The 22,849-nt window shown below is 57.1% G+C and overlaps 1 protein-coding gene and 1 long non-coding RNA gene across 2 annotated transcripts; both read left to right on the forward strand.

Annotated features, from left to right (window-relative positions):
• The first annotated feature begins 1,043 nt into the window (after nucleotides 1-1,043).
• Nucleotides 1,044-21,991, forward strand: LOC310918868 (uncharacterized protein). The gene is made up of 47 exons (XM_083877843.1): nucleotides 1,044-1,379; nucleotides 3,351-3,545; nucleotides 3,997-4,031; nucleotides 4,331-4,366; nucleotides 4,936-5,028; nucleotides 5,131-5,199; nucleotides 6,120-6,164; nucleotides 6,405-6,458; nucleotides 6,575-6,628; nucleotides 6,737-6,790; nucleotides 7,010-7,063; nucleotides 7,172-7,225; nucleotides 7,321-7,365; nucleotides 7,662-7,715; nucleotides 7,838-8,070; nucleotides 8,185-8,283; nucleotides 8,376-8,420; nucleotides 8,506-8,604; nucleotides 8,810-8,863; nucleotides 8,980-9,087; nucleotides 9,558-9,611; nucleotides 9,696-9,843; nucleotides 9,975-10,028; nucleotides 10,124-10,222; nucleotides 10,304-10,357; nucleotides 11,583-11,636; nucleotides 11,743-11,796; nucleotides 11,904-11,957; nucleotides 12,174-12,218; nucleotides 12,317-12,415; nucleotides 12,560-12,667; nucleotides 13,156-13,322; nucleotides 13,366-13,419; nucleotides 13,517-13,570; nucleotides 15,299-15,460; nucleotides 15,625-15,769; nucleotides 15,856-15,963; nucleotides 16,067-16,120; nucleotides 16,308-16,415; nucleotides 16,833-16,886; nucleotides 16,988-17,095; nucleotides 17,189-17,242; nucleotides 17,615-17,722; nucleotides 17,809-18,091; nucleotides 19,073-19,263; nucleotides 19,514-19,756; nucleotides 19,846-21,991. Exons 1-47 carry the CDS (start codon nucleotides 1,298-1,300, stop codon nucleotides 19,990-19,992), a joined length of 4,425 nt encoding a protein of 1,474 aa, XP_083733969.1. The 5' UTR covers nucleotides 1,044-1,297; the 3' UTR covers nucleotides 19,993-21,991.
• LOC310918708 lies at nucleotides 13,673-14,336 on the forward strand. The gene is made up of 3 exons (XR_014591731.1): nucleotides 13,673-13,772; nucleotides 13,874-13,927; nucleotides 14,282-14,336. It is a non-coding gene; the product is annotated as an uncharacterized lncRNA (long non-coding RNA).
• Nucleotides 21,992-22,849: the final 858 nt, after the last annotated feature.

Consider the following 22,849-nt stretch of genomic DNA (forward strand, 5'->3'; position numbering starts at 1 on the left):
GGACAAACTGAGTGCTCCCAGTGCTCCCAGTGCTCCCAGTTCTCCCAGTATCCCCAGCATTCCCACTATTCCCACTATCCCCAGTATCCCACCAACCCCCACCCCCTCAGCCCATCCTGGGGGCTTCTCACCAGACCTGAACCCACCTTTTCCCTTCCCCATTCCCTAAAAAGTCCCCCCAGGAGAGGCAGGAGGTGCCCCTGGGGCTCCCCCGGGTGCCACATTGGCCGTGTCCCTCCTCCCCTCCCTCCTGCTCCTGCTACAGACGTGGATTTTTTTGGCGTGTAATTACACCCTCCCCAAAATTGCACGGTAGAAAGTTTTTTTTTTTTCTTGTGGATCATTGTCCAGGAGCTTTTTTGCTTTTTCCAACCAACGTGGCTCCTTCAAATGTGGAAACGGCCGTGGGAGCCGTGCCAGGGAGGGGAGCCAGAGGAAAAAGGGGGAAAAAAGGAAGGAAAAAAGGGCTAAAAACCACCAAAGGAGTGGGTTTGGGGTGGGGTTCGGGGTGTCTGTGGGGCTTGGAGGGGATTTGGGGTCGGGGGATGCTCTTGGGGACAATCCAAGGGATGCTCTGGGGGTCTGGTGGCCTTGGCCTTGCACCATCCCAGATTGAGGGGGCTCCTTGTGGGGGAGCCCTGGGTGGGTTTTGGGGTCCCCCTATCCGTGGGGTTATTTTTTGGGTGGGTTTTGGGGTCTCCCAGCTGCAGGGTTGGTTTTTTAGGGGTGTTTGAGTGAGGTTGGCAAGGCCCGGGCATCGCGTGGCACCGGAGTCCCCAAAGCGCCACGTGCCACATCCTCTGTCCCCACCCCAAAAAAACCCCAAAAACACCTCCAACCCCCCAAAAACCCACAACCCCCTCACCCCAAACCCCCCAAATCCCCCCAAAATCCCACCCCACCCTCAGAACACACTGGTGTGCCCCTGTTTGCGTGTGCAAGGACACACAGCCCAAGGAGGGGGGACAGAAAGGGGGGACAAAAAGGAGAAAGGGGGGGGACAAGGGGGTTCTCCCTGACCCGCTGGGCTCCTCTGATTGGCCAAAAGAGCCGCCCAAAATCCGCTTTTCTCCCCTGGTCCCTCCTCCCCGCCCTATAAAAGGCCTGGAGGAGAAGCGGGCAAAGGGCAGTAGGAACTTTTCTGCTGGGGTCTGGATTTTGGAAAACTCCCAGGGGGGTTTTTTACAGCCGGCCCCGCATGACCCCAAGCTAAGAAACAACAAAAAAAGAAGGAAAAGAACAACAAAAAAACCCAGAAAAAGAGACCCCAAAGAGTCTACATGTCTAATATTTAGACATGTTCAGCTTTGTGGATTCTCGGTCACTGCTGTTGATAGCAGCGACTGTCCTACTCGCCCGAGGGCAAGGAGAGGAAGACAGTGAGTAGTGGGGATTTGGGGGATGCTCTGAGCCCTGGGGGCGGGAGGAGGAATTTGGGGGTGGGAGAAGAAGAATTTGGGGTGGGAGAGGAGGAATTCAGGATGGGAGAGGAGGAAATCGGGGTGGGAGCGAAGAGCTGAGAAAGAATTAGAAAGAAAGTGGGGGGAAATGGTGAAAAATAGAGAAAATAATGGAGGATTTGGGGATTTGGGGTTTAAAGGGGGAAGTTCTGAGGGTATTTGGGATTTAATGGGGAAGGCTCTGGGGGTGAGGGGCTTGGGGTTTTGGGGGATTTGGGGTTTAGGGCCCTGGGGGTGAGGAATTGGGGGATTTGGGGTTTAGGGCCCTAGGGGTGAGGAATTGGGGGATTTGGGGTTTAGGGCCCTGGGGGTCAGGAATGGGGGCGCCCTGCCAAAAGCAGGGAGGGAAGGAAGGGAAGGGTGGAGAGGAGCCGGCGGGGAAAGGAGGGAGCCGGGACCGAGGGGAGGAGGAGGAGAAGAGGCCGGGAAGGGAAAGGAAAGGAAAGGAAAAAAAGGGGGGAAAGAGCGCGGGAGAGACAAGAGAGAGAGAGGGGGGAGAGATCGGGGGGGCAGCCCCGGGATCTGCCAAAACCATCAGGAAAGAATTAGAAAAAGTCTCGGATGATTCATAAACAAAAATATTCGGGGAGGGGAGAGGGGGGTGCCGGGCTGGGGCTGGGGGCGTTCCTGGGGTCACCCCCAGACCCCCAAACCCACCTCCCCCAGACCCCAAACCCACCTCCCCCAGACCCCAAACCCACCTCCCCCAGACCCCCCGCCCACCCCATTTTTACCCCATTTTATCCTCTTTTTTTTTTTGGTGTTATTTTATTTTATTTTTTCGGTGTTTTTCTTAAATGGCTTTTAAATCGTTATTATTATGATGATTGTGTTATAATTATGGTAATGATGGTGAGTTTTGTGCTGACAGTGCCCGTCCCGCGTTTCCCATTCCCTCGTTCTGCATTTCCCGTTTTACATTTTGCTTTTCCCGTTTTGCCCTTTTTTTTTTGTCCTCCTCAAGAAGAATTTTGCATTCTCCGTTTTCTTTTTTTTTTAACATTTTCCCTTTTTTTTTCTTTCCCTTTTGTTTTCTCCTTTTTTACTTCTTTACCTTTTTAAATTTAATTATTTGTTCTTCACCTTTCCTCCTTTTTTTCTACTTCTTTGCCCATTTTAATTTAATTTTTTTCCTTTTCTCATGTTTTTTACTTCTTTACCCTTTTTAAATTCATTTTTTTCCTGTTTTTTACTTCTTTGCCTTTTTTAATTCAATTTTTTTCTTCCCTTTCCTCCTTTTTTTTTTACTTATTCACCTTTTTTTTTTTAATTTAATTTTCCCCCTTTTCTCCTTTTTTTTTTTTTATTTTTTCGCCTTTTTTAATTTTAATTAATTTTTTTTTTCTTTTTTCTGGCGGGGAAGGGGAGACCCTTCCCCACCTTTGGGGCCACCCCCGGGCCTGGCTCGTGGCCCTTTCCCTCCCCTTTTCCTCCTCCCGCAGCCCCCGCTCCCATCCGGCCCCATCCCTGGATCCAATTTCAGCCCAAATTCGGGCCCATCCCATCCCTGGGATTTTTTTTTTGAGGACCCTCCTGCCTTTTTTTGGGGGCGACTTTTTTGCCTTGACAAAAAAAAAAAAAAAAAAAATATATATATATATATATATATTAATATTTTTTAAAGTATATTTTTATATATTTTTAAATTTTTTTTTTCTAAGAGGGATTTTTTTTCTAAGAGGGAATTTTTTTCTCCTTTTTGTTTAAATTCCAACCCTTGTGGGAAGACTTTATTGCAGAGCTTTTTTTTTTTTTTCTGTGTCACCACTCTGGGGCTGATGAGAAACAGATGAAGGAAAGAAAAAAAAAAAAAAAACACCCCTCTGGCAGGGCGGGGAATAAAGAGGAAACCAGGCGGGTTTCATCCCAAAATTTCCCACCTTTTCCCAGTCCAAAGCGGGAGCTGCATCCAGGATGGGCTCACCTACAACGACAAGGACGTTTGGAAACCGGAGCCGTGTCAGATCTGTGTCTGTGACAGCGGGAACATCCTGTGCGACGAGGTGATCTGCGAGGACACCGCCGACTGCCCCAACGCCGAGATCCCCTTCGGGGAGTGCTGCCCCATCTGTCCCGACACTGAGGGTATGTCGCGATAGAAAACACCCTCCTCCTCCTCTTCTTCCTCCTCAAAAAAAAAAAAAAAAATTTTTTTTTAAAAAAAATATATATGTATGTATATAAAATATATATAAATAAATGAATAATATATATAAATATATATATAAATAAATAATATCTATAAAATATAAATAAATAATATATATAATATATATAAATAAATAAAGAATAAATAATTAAATAAATAGATATATAAAATAAATAATATATATATAAATAAATTATATATAAATATATATAAAAATAAATTATATATAAAAAGTAAATAAATAATATATATATACATATATAAAAATAAATAAATTTTATATATATCCCAGTTCTTCCCTCCCCGGGTTTTGTGTCCCCCCAGCCCAGGGAAGGGGAGGTTGAGCTGTTCTAAACCCCTTTTTTAATTTATTTTTCCTCTTCACAGCTTCCCCTGCTTATCCAGAGAATGCTGGAGTAGAGGTAAGAGACCCTTCCCCCCCCAAAAAAAAAAAAAATTCACCCTGTTTTTGGGCCCCCCATCCCTGTTTTTGGAGCCTCCACCTTGTTTTTGGAGCCCCCCTCCCCCCCCCCATTTTTGGAGTGCCCTCATCCCTATTTTTGGAGCTCCTCCACCTCTGTTTTTGGAGCTCCCACCTCATTTTTGGAGTGCCCCCACCCCTGTTTTTGGTGCCCCCCACCCCTGTTTTTGGAGCTCCCCCACCCCCATTTTTGGGGCCCCCCATCCCTGCTTTTTAACGTGTTTTGTGTTTGCTCTGCAGGGTCCTAAAGGAGACACCGGCCCCAAAGGAGACAGGGTGGGTGTGTCCCCCACCTGTGGGGAGCCTGCTGTGTGTGGACCCCAAATCCTGCTGGGGTCACCCTGATCCTGCTGGGGGTCACCCCAATCCTACTGGATTCATCCTGGCTCATCCTGTTCCCTCCTGGGCTCACCCCAATCCTCCTGGAGCTCACCCCGACCCCACTGGGGCTCATCCTGATCCCTTTGGGATTTACCCCAATCCTGCTGGGCTCACCCTAATCCTGCTGGGCTTCACTCCATCTCACTAGGGCTCACCCCAATCCTGCTGGGACTCACCCCAATCCCTCTGGGTCTCACTCCCATCCCTCCTGGGCTCACTCTAATCCTACTGGAGCTCACCCCAATCCCTCCTGGGCTCACCCCAATCTCACTGGGGCTCATCCTGTTCCCTCCTGGGCTCACCCCAATCCTGCTGGCTTCACCCTGGTCCCTTTGAGGCTCACCCCATCTCATTAGGGCTCACCCTGATCCCTCCTAGGCTCACCCCCATCCCTCCTGGGTTCACCCCAATCCCCCCAGGTCTCCCCCCAATCCCCCATGTCTGACCCCCCGTTCTCTCCGCAGGGACTGCCCGGCCCCCCCGGCAGGGATGGGATCCCAGGCCAGCCCGGTCTCCCGGGTCCCCCCGGCCCTCCTGGCCCCCCAGGCCTCGGTGGGGTGAGTTTGGGGGGGTCCCTGATGGCACAGCCCCCCCGGGGGTCCCTGTGACCCCCTCATACCCCCCTGTGCCCCCCTGACCCCCCTGTCCCTGTCCTGCAGAACTTCGCTCCCCAAATGTCCTACGGCTACGACGAGAAGGCTGGAGGGATGGCAGTGCCCGGGCCCATGGTGAGCCTGGGGACACTGGGGACACTGGGGACATCAGGGGACATTGGGGGACACCAGGGGCTCGGTGGGTGGGGGGGAAGGTGGGTGAAGGGGATGGGAGTGTTCCCTGTGCTGGTGATGTCACTGAGCACCAGGACGTGGGAGGGATGTTGGGCCTGGAGGGGACAGGGACATGGACAGGGATGGGGACAGGGATGGAATGACCACAGGGACAGGAAATATGTGGGAACAGGGACAGGGACAGAGTTGGGGACAGGGATGGGGACAGATGGAGTGACAACAGAGGGAATGTGTAGGGATTGAGACAGGAAAAGGGACAGAGTTGGGGACAGGGTGGTTATAGGGACAGTGATGGGGACAGGGATGGGGACAGAGATGGAGTCACAGCAGAGACAGGAAATGTGTGGAGATTGGGACAGGAAAAGGGACAGGGTTGGGGAAATGTTGGTGATGGAGACAGGGATGGAAACAGGCATGGAGTGACAACAGAGACAGGGAATGTGTGGGGATTGGAACAGGAAAAGGGACAGAGTTGGGGACAGGGATGGAGACAGTGATGGAGTGACAACAGACACAGAAAATGTGTGGGGACAGGGATGGGGACAGAGTTGGGGACAGGGATGGAGTCACAACAGAGACAGGGAATGTCTCTGGGGACTGGGACAGGAAAAGGGACAGAGTTGGGGACATGTTGGTCATGGGGACAGAGATGAAGTGACAACAGAGACTGTGTAGGGATTGGGACAGGGACAGAGTTGGGGACAGGGCTGGGGTGGCAATGGGGACAGGGAGGGTGTGGAGGTGGGGACAGCAGGGGACGGGGTTGGGGCCAGTGGCTCCAGCAATGGGCTGGGGATGGGGACAGGGGATGGGGACAGGGTGACAAGGTGACACTACTGACCCTTTCTGTTCTCCCCCAGGGCCCAGCTGGTCCCCGTGGTCTCCCCGGTCCTCCCGGCGCTCCCGTGAGTGTCACCTCTTCTTGTCCACTGGGGTTTGGGGACAAACATCCCCCTGGGCCCCTCTGGGTGGTGTGGGGACATCCTGGAGGGTGTCACACCCTTCCTGAACCATATGGGGACAAAATCCTGCTGCCACCACACAGGGGGGACACCACTCCTACCACTGTGGGAACCAACCCCAAAATTCCCATTTTCTGACCCTTTTTTTTTTAATTTTTCCCTTTATTTTTTTTCTCTCCACAGGGTCCTCAAGGTTTCCAAGGCCCCCCTGGTGAACCCGGCGAACCTGGTGCTTCTGTGAGTGCTGGGGGTGTCCCCTGGGCATGGGGACAGTGCTGTCCCTGCTCTGGGGGCTGGTGACAGGGTGACAAGGTGACAATTGTCACCTCAGCCCTGCCTTCCCTCTCTTTTAGGGTCCCATGGGTCCCCGAGGTCCTGCTGGCCCCCCTGGCAAGAATGGAGATGACGTAAGTGACCCATTTATGGGGTCCCCCCTCCCCAGATTTGGAGCCTGGTGAGCAGGAGGAGCCGCCTGGTTTGGGGACGTGCCACCAACGCCGTGTCCTTGTCCTCAGGGTGAAGCTGGCAAACCTGGCCGCCCTGGAGAGCGAGGTCCCCCTGGTCCCCAGGTGAGAGACACCCCAAATTGTGTCCCTTCCCCTCCTCTTTGGGGACTTTGGGGAGCTCTGGTGCCACCCCAGAGCCCCCTCCCCATCATTGTCCCCCCATCTCTTTGGGGAGCTCTGGTGCCACCCCCGTCATTGTCTCCCCATCTCTTTGGGGACTTTGGGGAGCTCTGGTGCCACCCCAGAGTCACCCCCATCATTGTCCCCCCCGTGTCCCCCCAGGGTGCTCGAGGTCTCCCCGGAACCGCCGGCCTTCCAGGCATGAAGGGACACAGAGTGAGTCACCTCCTCTCCTGTCACCCCTGCTGGTGACACTTTGGGGACAAAAAGGACCCCCTGAACTCATCCTGACCCCCTCCTCACTTCTCATCTCTCACCCCCCAGGGTTTCAGTGGTCTGGATGGTGCCAAGGGTGAGCCTGGACCTGCTGGCCCCAAGGTGAGGAGAGGTGACAGTGCCACCCCCCTGTCCTGGGCGGTGTCACCGCTGTCCCCAGAGCACAGCAGGTCCCTCACCGTGTCCTTCCTCCTCAGGGAGAGCCCGGCAGCCCTGGAGAGAACGGAGCTCCTGGGCAGATGGTGAGTGCTGCGCCCAGGAGGGGTTTTGGGGGGGATTTTGGGCAGGAGGGGACACAAAGATGAGGAGGTGACACCTGCTGGGAGGTGACACCTGCTGGGAGGTGACACCTGCTGGGAGGTGACACCTGCTGGGGAGGAGGTGACACCTGATGGGGACTCAGCTCCTCCTCAGGGAATGGGGCAGAAGGGGTTTGACCCTTTGGGGGGTACAGGGGTGGGAGGAGGCTCAGAAAGGGGGGAAATGTCCACTCAAATGGTCAAAACGTGTCCTAAACCTGCTCTGTCCCCTCCCTCAGGGTCCTCGTGGTCTTCCTGGAGAGAGAGGCCGCCCTGGCCCATCCGGCCCTGCTGTGAGTATTTGGGATGGGCAGGGCTGAGACTCCTGTGCCACCCGTGAGTGTCACCTGTGCCACCCGTGAGTGTCACCTGCGCCACCCTTGGGTGTCACTGACGGTGTCCCCTCTCCCCCCAGGGCGCTCGTGGCAATGACGGCGCTCCCGGTGCTGCCGGTCCCCCCGTAAGTCCCCCTGACCCTCCTGAGCTCCTGAGGCTTCTCCACATGGAGATCCCACCCCTGGATTTGGGAATCCCGGCCGGGACCCCCCTGTTTGGGATCCCCCCTTTGACTCTCCCCTTTTCTCCCTTTTTTAGGGTCCAACTGGTCCCGCTGGTCCCCCCGGTTTTCCCGGTGCTGCCGGTGCTAAGGTGGGTCTGGGGGGGCTCCGGGAGGGGGTTTCAGGAATGTCCAGGACAGTGACAGTGCCAGAAATGTCCCCAAAATTGAACCAGCCCCACTGATCCTTCTTTTTTCTCCCCCAGGGTGAGACGGGTCCCCAAGGAGCTCGAGGCAGTGAAGGTCCCCAAGGTGCTCGCGGTGAGCCGGGTCCCCCTGGGCCTGCTGGAGCTGCTGGTCCTGCTGTAAGTGACACCCCAAAGCTCCTTGTCCTTTGTCCTCACGTCCTGCCAACCCCACCTTGACCTTCTTCTTCCTCCTCCTCTTCTCTCTGCAGGGTAACCCCGGTGCTGACGGTCAACCCGGAGCTAAAGGTGCCACCGTGAGTGTCCCCAGTGTCCCCTTTTTCCCTGGCTGGGGCAGGAAAGGCTGTGCAACCTCCTCACGGTCCTTTGTGGCTCTTTCAGGGCGCTCCTGGTATCGCTGGAGCTCCTGGTTTCCCCGGTGCTCGCGGTCCCTCCGGACCCCAAGGTCCCAGCGGTGCCCCCGGTCCCAAGGGTAACACTGTGAGTATCCCCTGGGTTGGTCTTTGCTGGGCTGGGATTTTTCTCTTTGCTCCAAAAGGTGCTGTGATCCCACCTGGAGGTGCCTCCTGAGGTGTCCCGTCAGCTCTGTTGGGATATTCTGTGTCCTTGTCCCCACTCAGGGCTCATGGGGATGTCACTTGAAGGTTCTTCTGCTCCTCAAATTTGGTTTTTTTTCTCTTCTCAGGGTGAACCCGGCGCTCCAGGCAACAAAGGTGACACCGGTGCCAAAGGAGAACCAGTGAGTGACCTTGTGATGTGTCCCCCCAAAGGGGGGAGTGGTCCCCGCTGGCTCCGGCCCCTCCCGGGGGTCTTCACCCCTCCCGGGGGTCTTCACCCCTCGGCCTCCCCCCGCAGGGTCCCGCTGGTGTCCAAGGCCCCCCCGGCCCCGCTGGAGAGGAAGGAAAGAGAGGAGCCCGTGGTGAGCCCGGCCCCGCTGGGCTGCCCGGCCCTGCTGGTGAACGGGTGAGTGCCAGTGTCCTTGTCACCTTCCGTGCCTTGTCCTTGTCCCCATCCCTGCCTTGTCCTGTCCCCATCCCTGCCTTGTCCTTGTCCCCATCCCTGCCGTGGTCCTGTCCCCATTCCCACCATGGCCTTGTCCCTGTCCCTATCCCTGTCTCCTCTTTGTCCCCACTCCTGCTTTGTCCCTGTCCCCATCTGTGCCATGTCCCTGTCTCCCATCCCTCCCATGGTCCCTGTCCCCATCCCTGCCGTGTCCCTGTCCCCACCCCTGCGTTGTCCCTGTCCCCATCCCCATCCTCCTCCCCGCTCCCCGTGTCCAGCTCTTTTGGGGACACTGGGGTGACATCCCCAGCCCCTCCAGGCTGCTCCCACTGTGACTCTTCCCTCCCCTGCACCCCCCCGCTGTCCCCGGTGTCCCCTCGTGTCCCTGGTGTCCCCTGTGTCCCCTCACTGACCGTGTCCTGTCCCCTCAGGGCGCTCCTGGCAGTCGCGGTTTCCCTGGTGGCGATGGCATTGCCGGTCCCAAGGTGAGTGTCCTGCTCTTCCTACGGGAGAAAATTCAAAAATTCAGATCAGCACAACCCTGGGGACTCTGGCCATTGTCACAGCAGCTCCGTGTGGCTCCCTGTCCCCGGGTCACCGCTGTCCCCCTTTCCCCAGGGTCCCCCCGGCGAGCGCGGCTCCCCCGGCCCCGTGGGCCCCAAAGGATCTCCTGGTGAAGCCGGACGCCCCGGAGAACCCGGACTCCCCGGTGCCAAGGTGAGCTGGTGACACAGTGACACGGTGACAGGGCTGTCCTGCCCTCTGTCCCACATCCCAGGATGCTCCCGTTCTCTGGAGCATCCCCAAAACATCCCCTGAGCTCCTCACGCTCCTCCTTTTCCTCGCAGGGTCTGACTGGAAGCCCCGGTAGCCCCGGCCCTGATGGCAAGACTGGCCCCCCTGTAAGTTGTCCCCGCTGGTGTCCCCTCCTCCTCCTCCTCCTCCCCCCCTGGCTCGCCATGGGCCCCTCTAAAGGGGCTTTGCCTCCCCCCAAAAGGGTCCCGCTGGTCAAGACGGACGCCCTGGTCCCCCTGGTCCCCCCGGAGCCCGAGGCCAGGCTGGTGTGATGGGATTCCCTGGTCCCAAAGGTGCTGCGGTGAGTGTCACCCTTTATCCTCTGATGTCCCCTCCCTGTCCCCGGGGTCGGCACGGTCTCATTCTGCTCTGGTTTTTTTAGGGTGAACCTGGAAAACCCGGAGAGAGAGGAGCCCCCGGTCCCCCTGGTGCTGTGGTGAGTGTGGGGAGAGCTCGGGGGAGGTGACAGGGGAGGTGGGAGGTGACAGAGAGGGTCACTCTGGTGTGGGGTGACAGGAGGGGTGACAAGGGAGAGTCACCCCAGTGTGAGGTGGCAGGGAGGGCACGGGGAGCTGTGATGGGGTGGGAATGGGGTGTGTGAATGGGATGTGTATGGGGTGTGCATGGGGTGTAAATAGGGCATGAATGGTGTGTGAGTGGGGTGTGCAATGGGGTGTGAACAGGATGTGAATGGGGTGTGCATGGGGTATGAGTGGGGTGTGCACAGGGTGTAAATGGGATATGAATGGTGTGTGCCTGGGATGTGTATGGGGTGTGCATGGTGTGTAAATGGCGTGTGAATGGAGTGTGAGTGGGGTGTGAGTGGGATGTGCATGGGGTGTGAAGTGAGTGTGGATGGGATGTGCATGGGTTTTGAACCTGGTGTGAACAGGGTGCAAAATTTGGTGTGTGGATGGTGTGTGAATGGGTGTGTGAGTACAGTGTGAATGGGGTGTCACCATGATGTGAACTCAGTGTGAATTGGGTGTGAACGGGTGTGCATGGGTGTGAATCTGGTGTGAAAGAGGTGTGAATTGTGTGTGTGGATGGGTGTGAATGCAGCATGAACGGGCATAACTGGGGTGTTCGTGGGGTGTGAATGGGATGTGCATGGGGTGCAAATCTGGCGTGGATGCTGGTGTGACTGTGGTGTGAATGGGGTGTGACTGTGGTGTGAATGGGGTTTGAATGTGGTGTGAACGCAGCGTGAACATGCACAATTGGGGTGTGCATGGGGTGTGAATTGGGGGTGTGAATGGGGTGTGCAAGGGGTGTGAATCTGGTGTGGATGCCGGTGTGATTGTGGTGTGAACGGGGTATGAATTTGGGGTGTGAATCCAGTGTGAATGGGGTCTGAAGTTGGTTTGAATGTGCTGTGAGTGGGGTTTGAATGGGGTGTGAGGTGGCCCAGGGCAGCCAGGGCGGGCTCCCAGCCCGAGCCCGGGGCGGGATGAGGTGTTTGGGATCCCCTCCTGGAGCGGGGACAGGGCGGTGACGTGGCCGTGGGCAGCCGGCCCTGGTGTCTCCCTGGTGCCTTCCAGGGATTCCCTGGCCCTGGCCAGGCCCTGGGAGAGGGGACACAGAGCCCTGGGAGAGGGGACACAGAGCCCTGGGAGAGGGGACACAGAGCCCTGACCTCCCTCCTCTCCCTCCTCCCCCAGGGTGCTGCTGGCAAAGACGGTGAAACCGGTGCTCAAGGTCCTCCTGGCCCCACTGTGAGTATCCCCTGACCACACCCTGCCACGCCCTGCCACGCCCAAACACCTGGCAAAGGGCTCTGGAGCCACCTGCCCCCCTCCATTCCTGTCCTGTCTCCCCCAGGGCCCCGCTGGAGAAAGAGGTGAACAAGGTCCTGCTGGTGCTCCTGGATTCCAGGTGAGGATTGTCCCCTTCCCCTATAAGGGGACAGAGCACCCAGAGAGTGGGTGACAATCCCTTTGTCACCTCCGTGGTGGCTCATGGTTCTTCTTCTTCCTCCCCAGGGTCTGCCCGGCCCTGCTGGCCCCCCTGGTGAGGCTGGCAAACCTGGTGAGCAGGTGAGTGTGAGCGTTGGGGACACTCCTGTCCCCTCCCCATTGTCCCCATACACACACCAGGGGCTGCTGCTGGGGGTCTCCCCCCACCCTTGGAATACCCCAAGATGCTCCATGCAGAGAGGGAGGAGTGAGAATTGCTGTCCAGGGAATGAGAGACACCCTGTGTGTCCCCAAGTGTCACTTGTCCCCCTCTGACTCGTCCCCTTTGTCCCTCAGGGTGTCCCTGGAGACGCCGGAGCCCCCGGTCCTGCTGGTGCCAGGGTAAGCTAAACCTCACCAGTGTCCCCCTTAACTCTGAGCACCCCAAAGTGTCCCCCCACACCTCCCTGACGGCCTCGGGGCCTGTCCTGCCTCCCCAGGGCGAGAGAGGCTTCCCTGGAGAACGTGGTGTCCAAGGTCCCCCCGGTCCCCAAGGTCCTCGTGGTGCTAACGGTGCTCCCGGTAACGATGGTGCTAAGGTGGGTGACAGCCTGGGGACTGTCCCCAGCTCCTGGGGCACAGCTCTGGGGGTGGTTTGGGTTGGTTTAAACCCGCCCTGAGGTTGGGTTTTGGGTTTGTTGTGCTAGGATATTGTTAATTCCTGTTTTTCTCTTCCTCCTCAGGGCGATGCTGGTGCTCCCGGAGCCCCTGGGAACCAGGGCCCCCCCGGTCTGCAGGGAATGCCCGGAGAGCGCGGTGCTGCCGGCCTGCCAGGAGCCAAGGGGGACAGAGTACGTGTGCCCAGAGCTGCGGGGTCCCCCAAAATCCTGGTGTTCCCAAAGCCGCGGTGTCCTCAAAGCCCTGGTGTCCCCAAAATCCTAGTGTACCCTAAAGCCCTGGTGTCCCCCAAAACCCCAGTGTCCCTGAAACTCTGGTGCCCTCAAAATCCTGATGTCCACAAAGCCCTGGAGTTCCTAAAACCCCTGGTGTCCCCAAAACTGATGTCCCCCTTGGTGACCTGCTCCCCACCATCTCTGAGCCCCCCTTATCATCATCATCACAATCATCATCCTCGGGGCTGGGTGAGCTGAGGCTGGTCCTGGGGAGGGGATGCTCTGTGTCACCTCTGTCCCCATCCCTTGGGGACAATCCCAGCTCTTGTGAGGAGGAGGAGGAAGGGGATCCAGCCCGTCCCAGGGAGGATGAACCGAGAATGTCCCAATGCAGAGAGAGGTGAATCCCGTCCCCGTAACCCCCCCTTGTGTCCCTCCCTCCTCAGGGTGACCCCGGTCCCAAAGGTGCTGATGGCGCTCCTGGCAAGGACGGTCTCCGAGGCCTGACCGGTCCCATCGGCCCCCCTGGCCCTGCTGGTGCTCCTGGTGACAAGGTGGGGACATCCCTCGGGGACAGCCGTGTCCAGGCTCTCGGTGCCACCTCCTCACCACAGCCCTGATCCCGTTTTTCCTTTGTTTTCCTCCTTTTATCCCAGGGTGAAGCTGGTCCCCCTGGTCCTGCTGGTCCCACTGGTGCCCGTGGTGCTCCTGTAAGTGTCCCCCACCCTCAGTGTCACCCCTCGGTGACACCCCTGTCACCCCTCAGTGTCCCCTGCTTGTCTCACCTCATTCCCTCCTCTTCCCCAGGGTGACCGTGGCGAGCCCGGCCCTCCCGGTCCTGCTGGATTTGCTGGCCCCCCTGTAAGTGTCACCCCTCTCCTGGGGGGTCCCTTCAGCCCCCCAGGGTGGCTCTGAGCCCCCCACCCAACCTCGGGCTCACCCCATGTCCCCTCAGGGCGCTGATGGCCAGCCTGGTGCTAAAGGTGAAACTGGGGATGCTGGAGCCAAAGGTGATGCTGGTCCCCCCGGCCCTGCCGGCCCCACTGGTGCTCCTGGACCCGCTGTGAGTGACCCCTGAGAGCCTTATCCTGTGGCCCCACAGCTCAGCTCGCCCCTTTCCTCATCCTCATCATCCTCATCCTCATTTTCCTCCTCCCTGCCCAGGGTGCTGTTGGTGCTCCTGGTCCCAAAGGTGCTCGCGGAAGCGCTGGACCCCCTGTAAGTATTGGCCTTGTGGGGGGATTTGGGGGGGTTTAGGGGGGTCTGGGGGCACCCCTGGGTGTGAACAGCCTCGAGGTGGTTTAATTGTGGCTCTGGTGCCCCCAAAATGTGGGGTAGATCCAGCCCTGAGCCCCCAAAACCATCTGGGGGTGGCACCAGGGTGGGGTGGCCTCATCCAGAAAAGGGAAAAGGGGAGGGGGGTTTGCCTTTGTACCCCCCAAATCAGCCCCCCCAGGTGGATGTTTTCCTCCTGCCCACTCACCCCGGGGTCTCTGCAGTGACCCCCAGGCTGGGGATTGTCCCCTGGGCCTTTGGCTCCCACCCCAATGACCCTTCTTTCCTCCCTGCCAGGGTGCTACTGGTTTCCCTGGTGCTGCTGGAAGAGTTGGACCCCCCGGCCCCTCGGTGAGTGACCCTGGCGGGGTGTGAGGGGCTGGAGATGGGGATGGGGGACATGAGGGGCTGGGGACATGGAGAGAGAGGTGCTGGGGACATGGAGAGAGAGGTGCTGGGGACATGGAGAGAGAGGTGCTGGGGACATGGAAACAGAGGTGCTGGGGACATGATTCAGGAGGGGATGGGGACATGGGACAGGAGGTTCTGGGGATACAGAGAGAGAGAGGTGCTGGGGACATAGAGCAGGAGATGCTGGGGACATGGGACAGGAGGTATTGGGGACACAGAGAGGTATTGGGGACACAGGACAGGAGGTGTTGGGACACAGAGAGAGAGGTGTTAGGGACACAGGCTGGAAGGTTCTAGGGACACAGAGCAGGAAGTTCTGGGGACACAGAGAGAGAGGTTATGGGGACATGGGACAGAGATGCTGGGGACACAGGACAGGAGGTATTGGGGATATGGAGAGAGGTGTTGGGGACACAGGCTGGAAGGTGCTGGGGACACGGGACAGGAGGTTCTGGGGACAGAGTGGGAAGTTTTGGGGACACAGAGAGAGAGGTTCTGGGGACATGGAGAGGACTGTTGGGGACATGATACAGGAGGTGCTGGGGACATGGAGCAGGAGATGCTGGGGACAAGACAGGAGGTTCTGGGGACACAGGACAGAGATGCTGGAGACAGAGAGAAGTGCTGGGGACACGGGACAGGAGGTATTGGGGACACAGAGAGAGCGGTGCTGGGGACACAGGCTAGAAGGTTCTGGGGACACACAGAGCAGGAGGTTCTGGGGCCATGGAGCAGGAGGCTCTGGGGACACGGGCTGGAAGGTCCTGAGGACACAGCCCAGGAGACCCTGGCCCCACTCCCGGTGCTGCCCTGTCCCACCTGGCCCCAGGACACCCCCAGCCGCCCTTCCCCTCCCACGGGGGGATCCTGCCCTGACCTCACCACCTCCCCTCCCTCCTCCAGGGCAACATCGGCCTCCCCGGCCCTCCCGGCCCCGCCGGCAAGGAAGGCGGCAAAGGACCCCGCGGTGAGACCGGCCCCGCCGGCCGCCCCGGAGAACCGGGACCCGCCGGACCCCCCGGACCCCCTGGCGAGAAAGGAGCTCCTGGTGCTGATGGTCCCATTGTGAGTCACCCCTTGTCCAAACCCCTCTGGTGTCACCAGAGTCACCCCTTGTCCAAACCCCTCTGGTCTCACCAGAGCCACCCCTTATCCAAACCCCTCTGGTGTCACCAGAGTCACCCCTTGTCCAAACCCCTCTGGTGTCGCCAGGGGTGACACTCACTGCTGTTGCCACCAGCGCTGATGTCACGATTGTCCCCGCAGGGCGCTCCCGGCACTCCTGGACCCCAAGGTATCGCTGGCCAGCGCGGTGTGGTGGGTCTCCCTGGACAAAGAGGAGAGAGAGGTTTCCCTGGGCTGCCTGGTCCTTCTGTGAGTACTGGGGGGTCTCTGGGGCACCACAGACTCTGTCACTCCATCCCCGGGCTGTGTGACCCCCTGGTTGTGTCCCCTCCCAGGGTGAACCCGGCAAACAAGGTCCTCACGGCTCCCCCGGTGAGCGCGGCCCCCCTGGTCCCATGGGACCCCCTGGTTTGGCTGGACCCCCTGGAGAAGCTGGACGTGAGGTGAGCACAGACCCCTCCCCGTGCTGAGGATGCTGATGAGCATCTCCTGTGGTCGGGGGGCTCTCAGTGAGACCCCCCTGGTGATCCCCCCGTTTCCCTTTAGGGCTCTCCTGGTGCTGAAGGTGCTCCTGGCCGTGATGGTGCTGCTGGTCCCAAGGTGAGGGGGCTCTAAAAGGGGGCTTTGAGGAGGGGGTGATGGGGTTGTGCTGGTTCACACTGACCCCTCCTCTTCCTCCTCTTCCTCCTCTTCCTCCTCTTCCTCCTCTTCCTCCTCTTCCTCCTCTTCCTCCTCTTCCTCCTCTTCCTCCTCTTCCTCCTCTTCCTCTTCCTCCTCCTCCTCGCAGGGTGATCGCGGTGAGACCGGCCCCGCCGGCCCCCCCGGTGCTCCCGGTGCCCCCGGTGCCCCCGGGCCCGTCGGTCCTGCTGGCAAGAACGGAGATCGTGGTGAGACGGTAAGTGATGCTCAGAGCCCAAAGCCTCCCCCATCCCGGCCCGAAAAGGGGCCGTTTTTGGGGTCTGGCCCCGGGTTCAGCCCCTGGTGATGCTGGGAGGGGTTTCCCCAAGGAGGGAGAGGTGACACCACCCTGCAGAGGGGATGGCAGAGGTGACACCACCCTGCAAAGGGGGACAGCAGAGGTGCCACCATCCTGTAAAGGTCCTTAGGATGCCACCACCCTGCAAAGGGGACAGCAGAGGTGACACCACCCTGCAAAGGGGAGGTCAGAGGTGCCACCACCTTGCAAAGGGTCCTCAGGGTGCCCCCACCCCACTCAGGGGTCCCTGAGCCCCTCAGGAAGGCCTGCCCCAGGGCAGCAGCAGCAGCAGGAGGTGCAGGACGCTCTAACCTGTCCCCTTCTCTCCTGTCCCAGGGTCCCCAAGGTCCCGCTGGCCCCCCTGGCCCTGCTGGTGCTCGTGGTCCTGCTGTGAGTGACGCTCTGCTCTTGTCCCCTTTGGTGCCTTTGTGTCCCCTCAGGCTTGGGGACAGTGAGTGGCCAGGACTTTGCTCACCTTCCTCTCCCTGCAGGGTCCCCAAGGTCCCCGCGGTGACAAAGGTGAAGCCGGTGAACAGGGTGACAGAGGCATGAAGGGTCACAGAGGCTTCTCCGGTCTCCAGGGCCCTCCTGGGCCTCCCGTAAGTCCCCAGGGGGGTGTTGGTGGCCTCAGGATCTGCTGATGTCACCTCTGATGTCGCCTCTGATGTCACCTCTCCCTTCGATTGTCACAGGGCTCTCCTGGTGAACAAGGTCCTTCTGGTGCTTCTGGTCCTGCCGGTCCCCGAGTGAGTCCCCGGACGAGCTGTGACATCTGGACATGGCTGTGACACCGGGGGGGTGGCCCAGGGTCCTGGGGGGACACGGGTTGGGGCTGGAGGGGACAGTTCTGTCAGGGCTGGAGGGGACAGCTCTGCCAGGGGGATGGAGGGGACAGTTCTGTCGGGGCTGGGGGGGACAGTTCTGCCGGGATTAGAGGGGACATCTCTGGGACTAGACAGGACAGCTCTGCTGGGGGTAGAGGGGACATCTCTGGGGGTAGAGGAGACATCTCTGGGACTAGAAGGGACATCTCAGAGACTAGACGGGCCATTTCTGCCGGGACTAGAGGGCACATCTCTACCGGATCTCCACACTCACCCTTTTCTCCCACCCCTCAGGGTCCCCCTGGCTCTGCCGGTGCCGCTGGCAAGGACGGTCTGAACGGGCTCCCCGGTCCCATCGGTCCCCCCGGGCCCCGCGGCCGCACCGGAGACGTCGGTCCCGTCGTACGTCCCAAGCCTTCCTCCTTCTTGGATCCTCCTTCCTCCAGCGCCTCCATCACCATCCTCATCCTCCTTCTGTCACCTCGCAGGGTCCCCCTGGTCCTCCAGGCCCTCCTGGTCCTCCTGGCCCTCCCAGCGGTGGATTCGACTTCAGTTTCCTGCCCCAACCGCCCCAGGAGAAGGCACACGACGGTGGTCGCTATTACCGGGCTGATGATGCCAACGTGATGAGAGACCGAGACCTGGAGGTGGACACCACCCTCAAGAGCCTGAGCCAGCAGATTGAGAACATCCGCAGCCCTGAGGGCACCCGCAAGAACCCGGCCCGCACCTGCCGCGACCTGAAGATGTGCCATGGGGATTGGAAGAGCGGTGGGTGTCACCTCTCCATGGGGACCCATGTCATTGTCCCCTCTGCTGTTGTTCCTCGCCTCTGTCCTTCTTTTTCTGCCTCTCCTGTCCCTCTCCCTTTTCCTCTCCTCCTGCTCCACGCTCCACCCCCAGGTCCCTCCTTTGCCTTCCTCCCCTCCCGTGGTTGCTCCTCACCTTCCTCCTTCCTCCTTTCATCCTCAGCATCCTCCATCCTTCATCCCTCACCCACCTCTCCATGCTCTGCTCCCGAGTTCCATTTGTTCTCCATCCCCTGGGGTTGTTCCTCACCCTCAGCCTTCATCCCTCCTGGCTCTTTCTCACCTCTTCTCTCCTGGATTATTCTCCTTATCTCCATCCCTCTGGTTCTTCCTCATCTGTTCCATCCCTCTGGTTCTTCCTCGCCTCTTCCCTCTTGGATTCTCTTTATCTCCATCCTTCTGGCTGCTTCTGAATTCCATTCTCCATCCCCTGGGGCTGTTCCTCAGCTTCATCTTTCATCCCTCCTGGCTGCTCCTGACTTCCATCCCTCCTCTCTGTCCCTCTCCTGTTTCCTCCTGGCTGCTCCTGACTTCAATCCCTCCTGGTTGTCCCTCCCCTGTTCCCTCCTGTCTGTCTGTCCCTCCCCTGTTCCCTCCTGTCTGTCCCTCTCTTCCATCCCCCAGCTGTCCCTCCTTCCCGTCCCTCTCCTGTCCCCTCTCCCGTCCCTGACCCTGACCCTGTCCCCATCCCTGTCCCTGTCCCCTCACCTTGTCCCCTCTTCCTTTCCCTGACGTTGACCCCGTCCCTGACCCTGTCCCTGTCCCCGTCCCTGTTGTGACCCTGTCCCCTCTCCTGTCCCTCTCCCTGTTGTGACCCTGTCCCTGACCCTATCCCTGTCCTTGTCCTTGTCCCTGACCCTGACCCTGTCCCCTCTCCTGTCCCTTTCCCTGTCCCTTTCCGTGTCCCTGACCCCATCCCTAACCCTATCCCTGTCCCCTCCAGGCGAGTACTGGATCGACCCCAACCAAGGCTGCAACCTGGACGCCATCAAGGTCTTCTGCAACCTGGAGACGGGCGAGACGTGCGTGTACCCGACCCGCGGCTCCGTGGCCCGCAAGAACTGGTACCTCAGCAAGAACCCCAAGGAGAAGAAACACGTCTGGTTCGGCGAGAGCATGAGCGACGGCTTCCAGGTGGGCCTGGGGACAGGGTGGGGACGGCAGGGGATGGCTTGGCTGGGTGTTGATCGAGGTGGGGACAACCCAACCGGGTGTTGACCAAGGCAGGGACAGCAGGGGACAGTCTGACCAGGGTGGGGACAGCAGGGGACAGCTTGGCCAGGTGTTGACCAAGGTGGAGACAGCAGGGGATGGTCTGACCGAGGTGGGAACAACAAAGGACCAACCTCACCACGCGTTGCCTCCTCCTCCTCCTCCCCTCCAGTTCGAATACGGCGGCGAAGGCTCCGACCCCGCCGATGTGGCCATCCAACTGACCTTCCTGCGCCTCATGGCCACCGAGGCCTCGCAGAACGTCACCTACCACTGCAAGAACAGCGTGGCCTACATGGACCAGGCCAGCGGGAACCTGAAAAAGGCGCTGCTGCTGCAGGGAGCCAACGAGATCGAGATCCGCGCCGAGGGCAACAGCCGCTTCACCTACGGCGTCACCGAGGACGGCTGCACGGTGAGTGACACCGATGGGGCAGTGACAAGAATTTGGGGACTTTTGGGGACATTAAAAAGGGACATGAGGTGATAATTTTGTCCCCACAGAGTCACACGGGTGCTTGGGGCAAGACAGTCATTGAATACAAGACGACGAAGACCTCGCGCCTGCCCATCATCGATTTGGCTCCTATGGACGTCGGCGCTCCCGACCAGGAATTCGGCATTGACATCGGCCCCGTGTGTTTCTTGTAAAAACCTTTTCCCTCCCCCCCTTTTTGGATGTGTGACAGGAGAGAGTAATAATAATGATAAAAAAGTAATAATAATAATAAAAAAAAAATTCACAAAAAAAAAAAAAGAGCCGGAAAAAAAAAAAGGAGAAAAATTTCACATGGACTTTTTATTTTTACTTTTTTTGTTTGTTGTTTTTTTTTTTTGTTTGTTGGATTTGTGTCTGTGCAGCGTCTCTAAAATAATAACAACAATAATAACAACAACAACTCTGGTTGTGTTGCAGTAAGAGAGGAAAAAACTCTCAAAAAAACCCCCTCTTTTCCCAAAAAAAAAAAAAAAAAAAAAAAAAAGGCGTTTCAACCCCCCCTAAAAAAAATATAAAAAAACCCCCAATAAATGACTTTTTTCAAACAAAATCATCAGGAAATGGGTTCGCTTGCTTCCCTCCCTTTTCATTCCTCATCTCCCCAGAGGTGACAAAACTCCCCAAAAAAGGGTCCCCCGAGCCCCCCCAGGGCCCCTCCAGCCCCTTTTGCTTTTGCATCTCATTAGAATTTAAATTGCTTTTTTGCAGCGTGGAAAGTGTCGAAACTCCTGGTTCTAATTTACTTTTCCCCCCTCATTTTCCTTCTTTCTTTCCTTTTTTTCCTCCTTATTTTTTATCAGGATAACCTTGATTTCTGATTTATCTCAAATTTCCTTTCATTCCGGTTATTTTTTTATGATTTTAATTTTTTTTTTGTCGTGCTGTCGGTTGTTTGTTGTTAATTTTATTTTTATTCAGGCAGCAAAAAAATAAAACCCCCATTGAATCCCAAAGAAGAGCAGCTGGTGCCCTGCACTGACGGCCCCGTCTCGATGGTACCTCACCACCCTCGGGCTCTTTCACTCTCAATTTTGGGGTTTTTTTGGTGTTTTTTTGGAGCTTTTTCAGCTGTGCCGGGACTTTCCTGCCAGGTTCAGAGCAAAGGTGCTAATTTTTCTCTCCTTCCTATTTTATTTTATTTTATTTTATTTTATTTTATTTTATTTTATTTTATCTTTTTTATTATTATTATTTTTTCTCTCTTCTCTCTCTTTAGTTGCTCTGTTGTTTTTATTTTATTTTAATTTTACTTTGGAGGTTTTCTTTCCCTCAGGATTTATTTTTTTTTATCCTGTTTTTTTGTGTGTTGGGATTTTTTTTTAATTATTATTTTTAAATATTCTCTTTAATTTTTGGGCCCGGAACATTCAGCCCCGGGACCACTTGGTGCTACAACCTCCAAAGTTCTCTCAGCTTTGATCTGTTTGAATTCTCCTCTGTTTTTATGGTTTATTTCCCTCTTTTTTTTTTTTTTTTTTTTTTTTTTTTTTTTTTTTTTTTTCCACTTGGGAATTTTCCAAAGGTGCTATTTTTCCCTCCCCTCACCCCCACCATCACCCCAAGAGCAAAAGGCACAAAAAATCCCGAGGGGGGAAAGGAATAAATCAATTTTCCAGGTTGAGCAGGTGGAATTTCAGCTCAAAAAAAGCAGCTTTTTTTTCCATCCATCCATCCATCCATCCATCCATCCATCCATCCATCCATCCCAAACCCACTCCCTTTGCCCTAGTCTGTAATAATGTATTATAATTAATTAATTAAGGAATTAATAATTTTAAAAGTTTTTTGGGGGGGTGGTTTTCTTATTTTTCCTTTTTTTTTTTTTTTTTTTTTGGGGGGGGGGTGGGGGGGGAGGTGTCCTTAAAAAAAAATGGATTAAAAATTTTAATTTTTTTTTTTTTTCTGACTGCTGAAATAAAGGCATGTGAAATGATCCAACCAACCTCGGGCTGCTCCGCGCCGCTGTCCTGGGGCAGGGCTGGGGAGGGTCCTGGGTGGGAAAATTTGGGAATTCCTCATTCCCTGATCCCGATCTCGTCCCGGTCTGGCCGATCCTTTTCCTCTTCTTCTCGTCCTTCTCCTTTTCTCTTTTTTTTTTCCTCCTTTCCTCCTTCTCCCCCTTTCCTCCTTCTCCTTCTCTTCGCCTTCTCCTTCCTCCTTTTCTCCTCCTTCTCCTTCTCTCCTTTTCTCCTCCTCTCCCCAAAGGCCCCGGGCTGAGGAGGGGGAGGAAGGAAAAGGAAAGGGGGGGATCCGCCCCCCCTTGGGAGGGTTGGGATGGGCTGGGGAGGGGGGAGAGACACTGAGGACACCAAAGGAAAGGGCTGAGGGTCCCCAAATGGGGAGGGGGCTCGAGGGGAGGAAGGGTTTTGGGGGCAGAGCTGCAGGGAACCCCAAAGGAAGGGACTGAGGGGGGTGGGGGTCCCCAAATGGGGAGGGGGCTCGAGGGGAGGAAGGACAGGGGGGGCTCAGCTCAAGGTGACCCCAAAAAAGAAGAACCGGGGGCACAAATTGACCCCTCAAAATCGGGGCAGAGAATGAGAGGTTGATCCATTATGGGACCCCCACCAGTACCGGGTGATTTCCCCGCTCTGTGCCCCCTCCCCAGGGCCAGGACCCCTCCCCAAACCCCGGGGCCGGGCCCTGAGAGCCGCCCCTGTCCCGTCCCATCAAAGGCTCCCCTTGTTCTCCTTCCTGTCCCCCCCTGGAGCCCCCCCGGCTCTCAATGAGCCTCTTTCTTCCTCGGGGTTGGGCCGGGGGGCTCCAGCCGGGGGCGGGGAGGGGTCCTGGGGGGGATTTTCCACTCTGAAAAAGGCACAAGGAGATTTTTGAGGGATTTTCCAGTCGGACATGGACACCCTCAGGTGAGTTTAGGGGGGATTTTGGGGGGTTGTGGAGGGTTTTTTGGGGTTTTCTCACTCCCCCTGTCCCCCCAAAGGGTTGGAGGGGGTCGCTTGGTGATTTTCCAGCTTTTTTTGGGAGGGGGGTTTGAGAGTTTTGATGGGGGGTCCC

Source organism: Zosterops lateralis (genome assembly GCF_965231275.1).
Source record: "Zosterops lateralis genome assembly, chromosome: 24".
NCBI lineage: Eukaryota > Metazoa > Chordata > Aves > Passeriformes > Zosteropidae > Zosterops > Zosterops lateralis.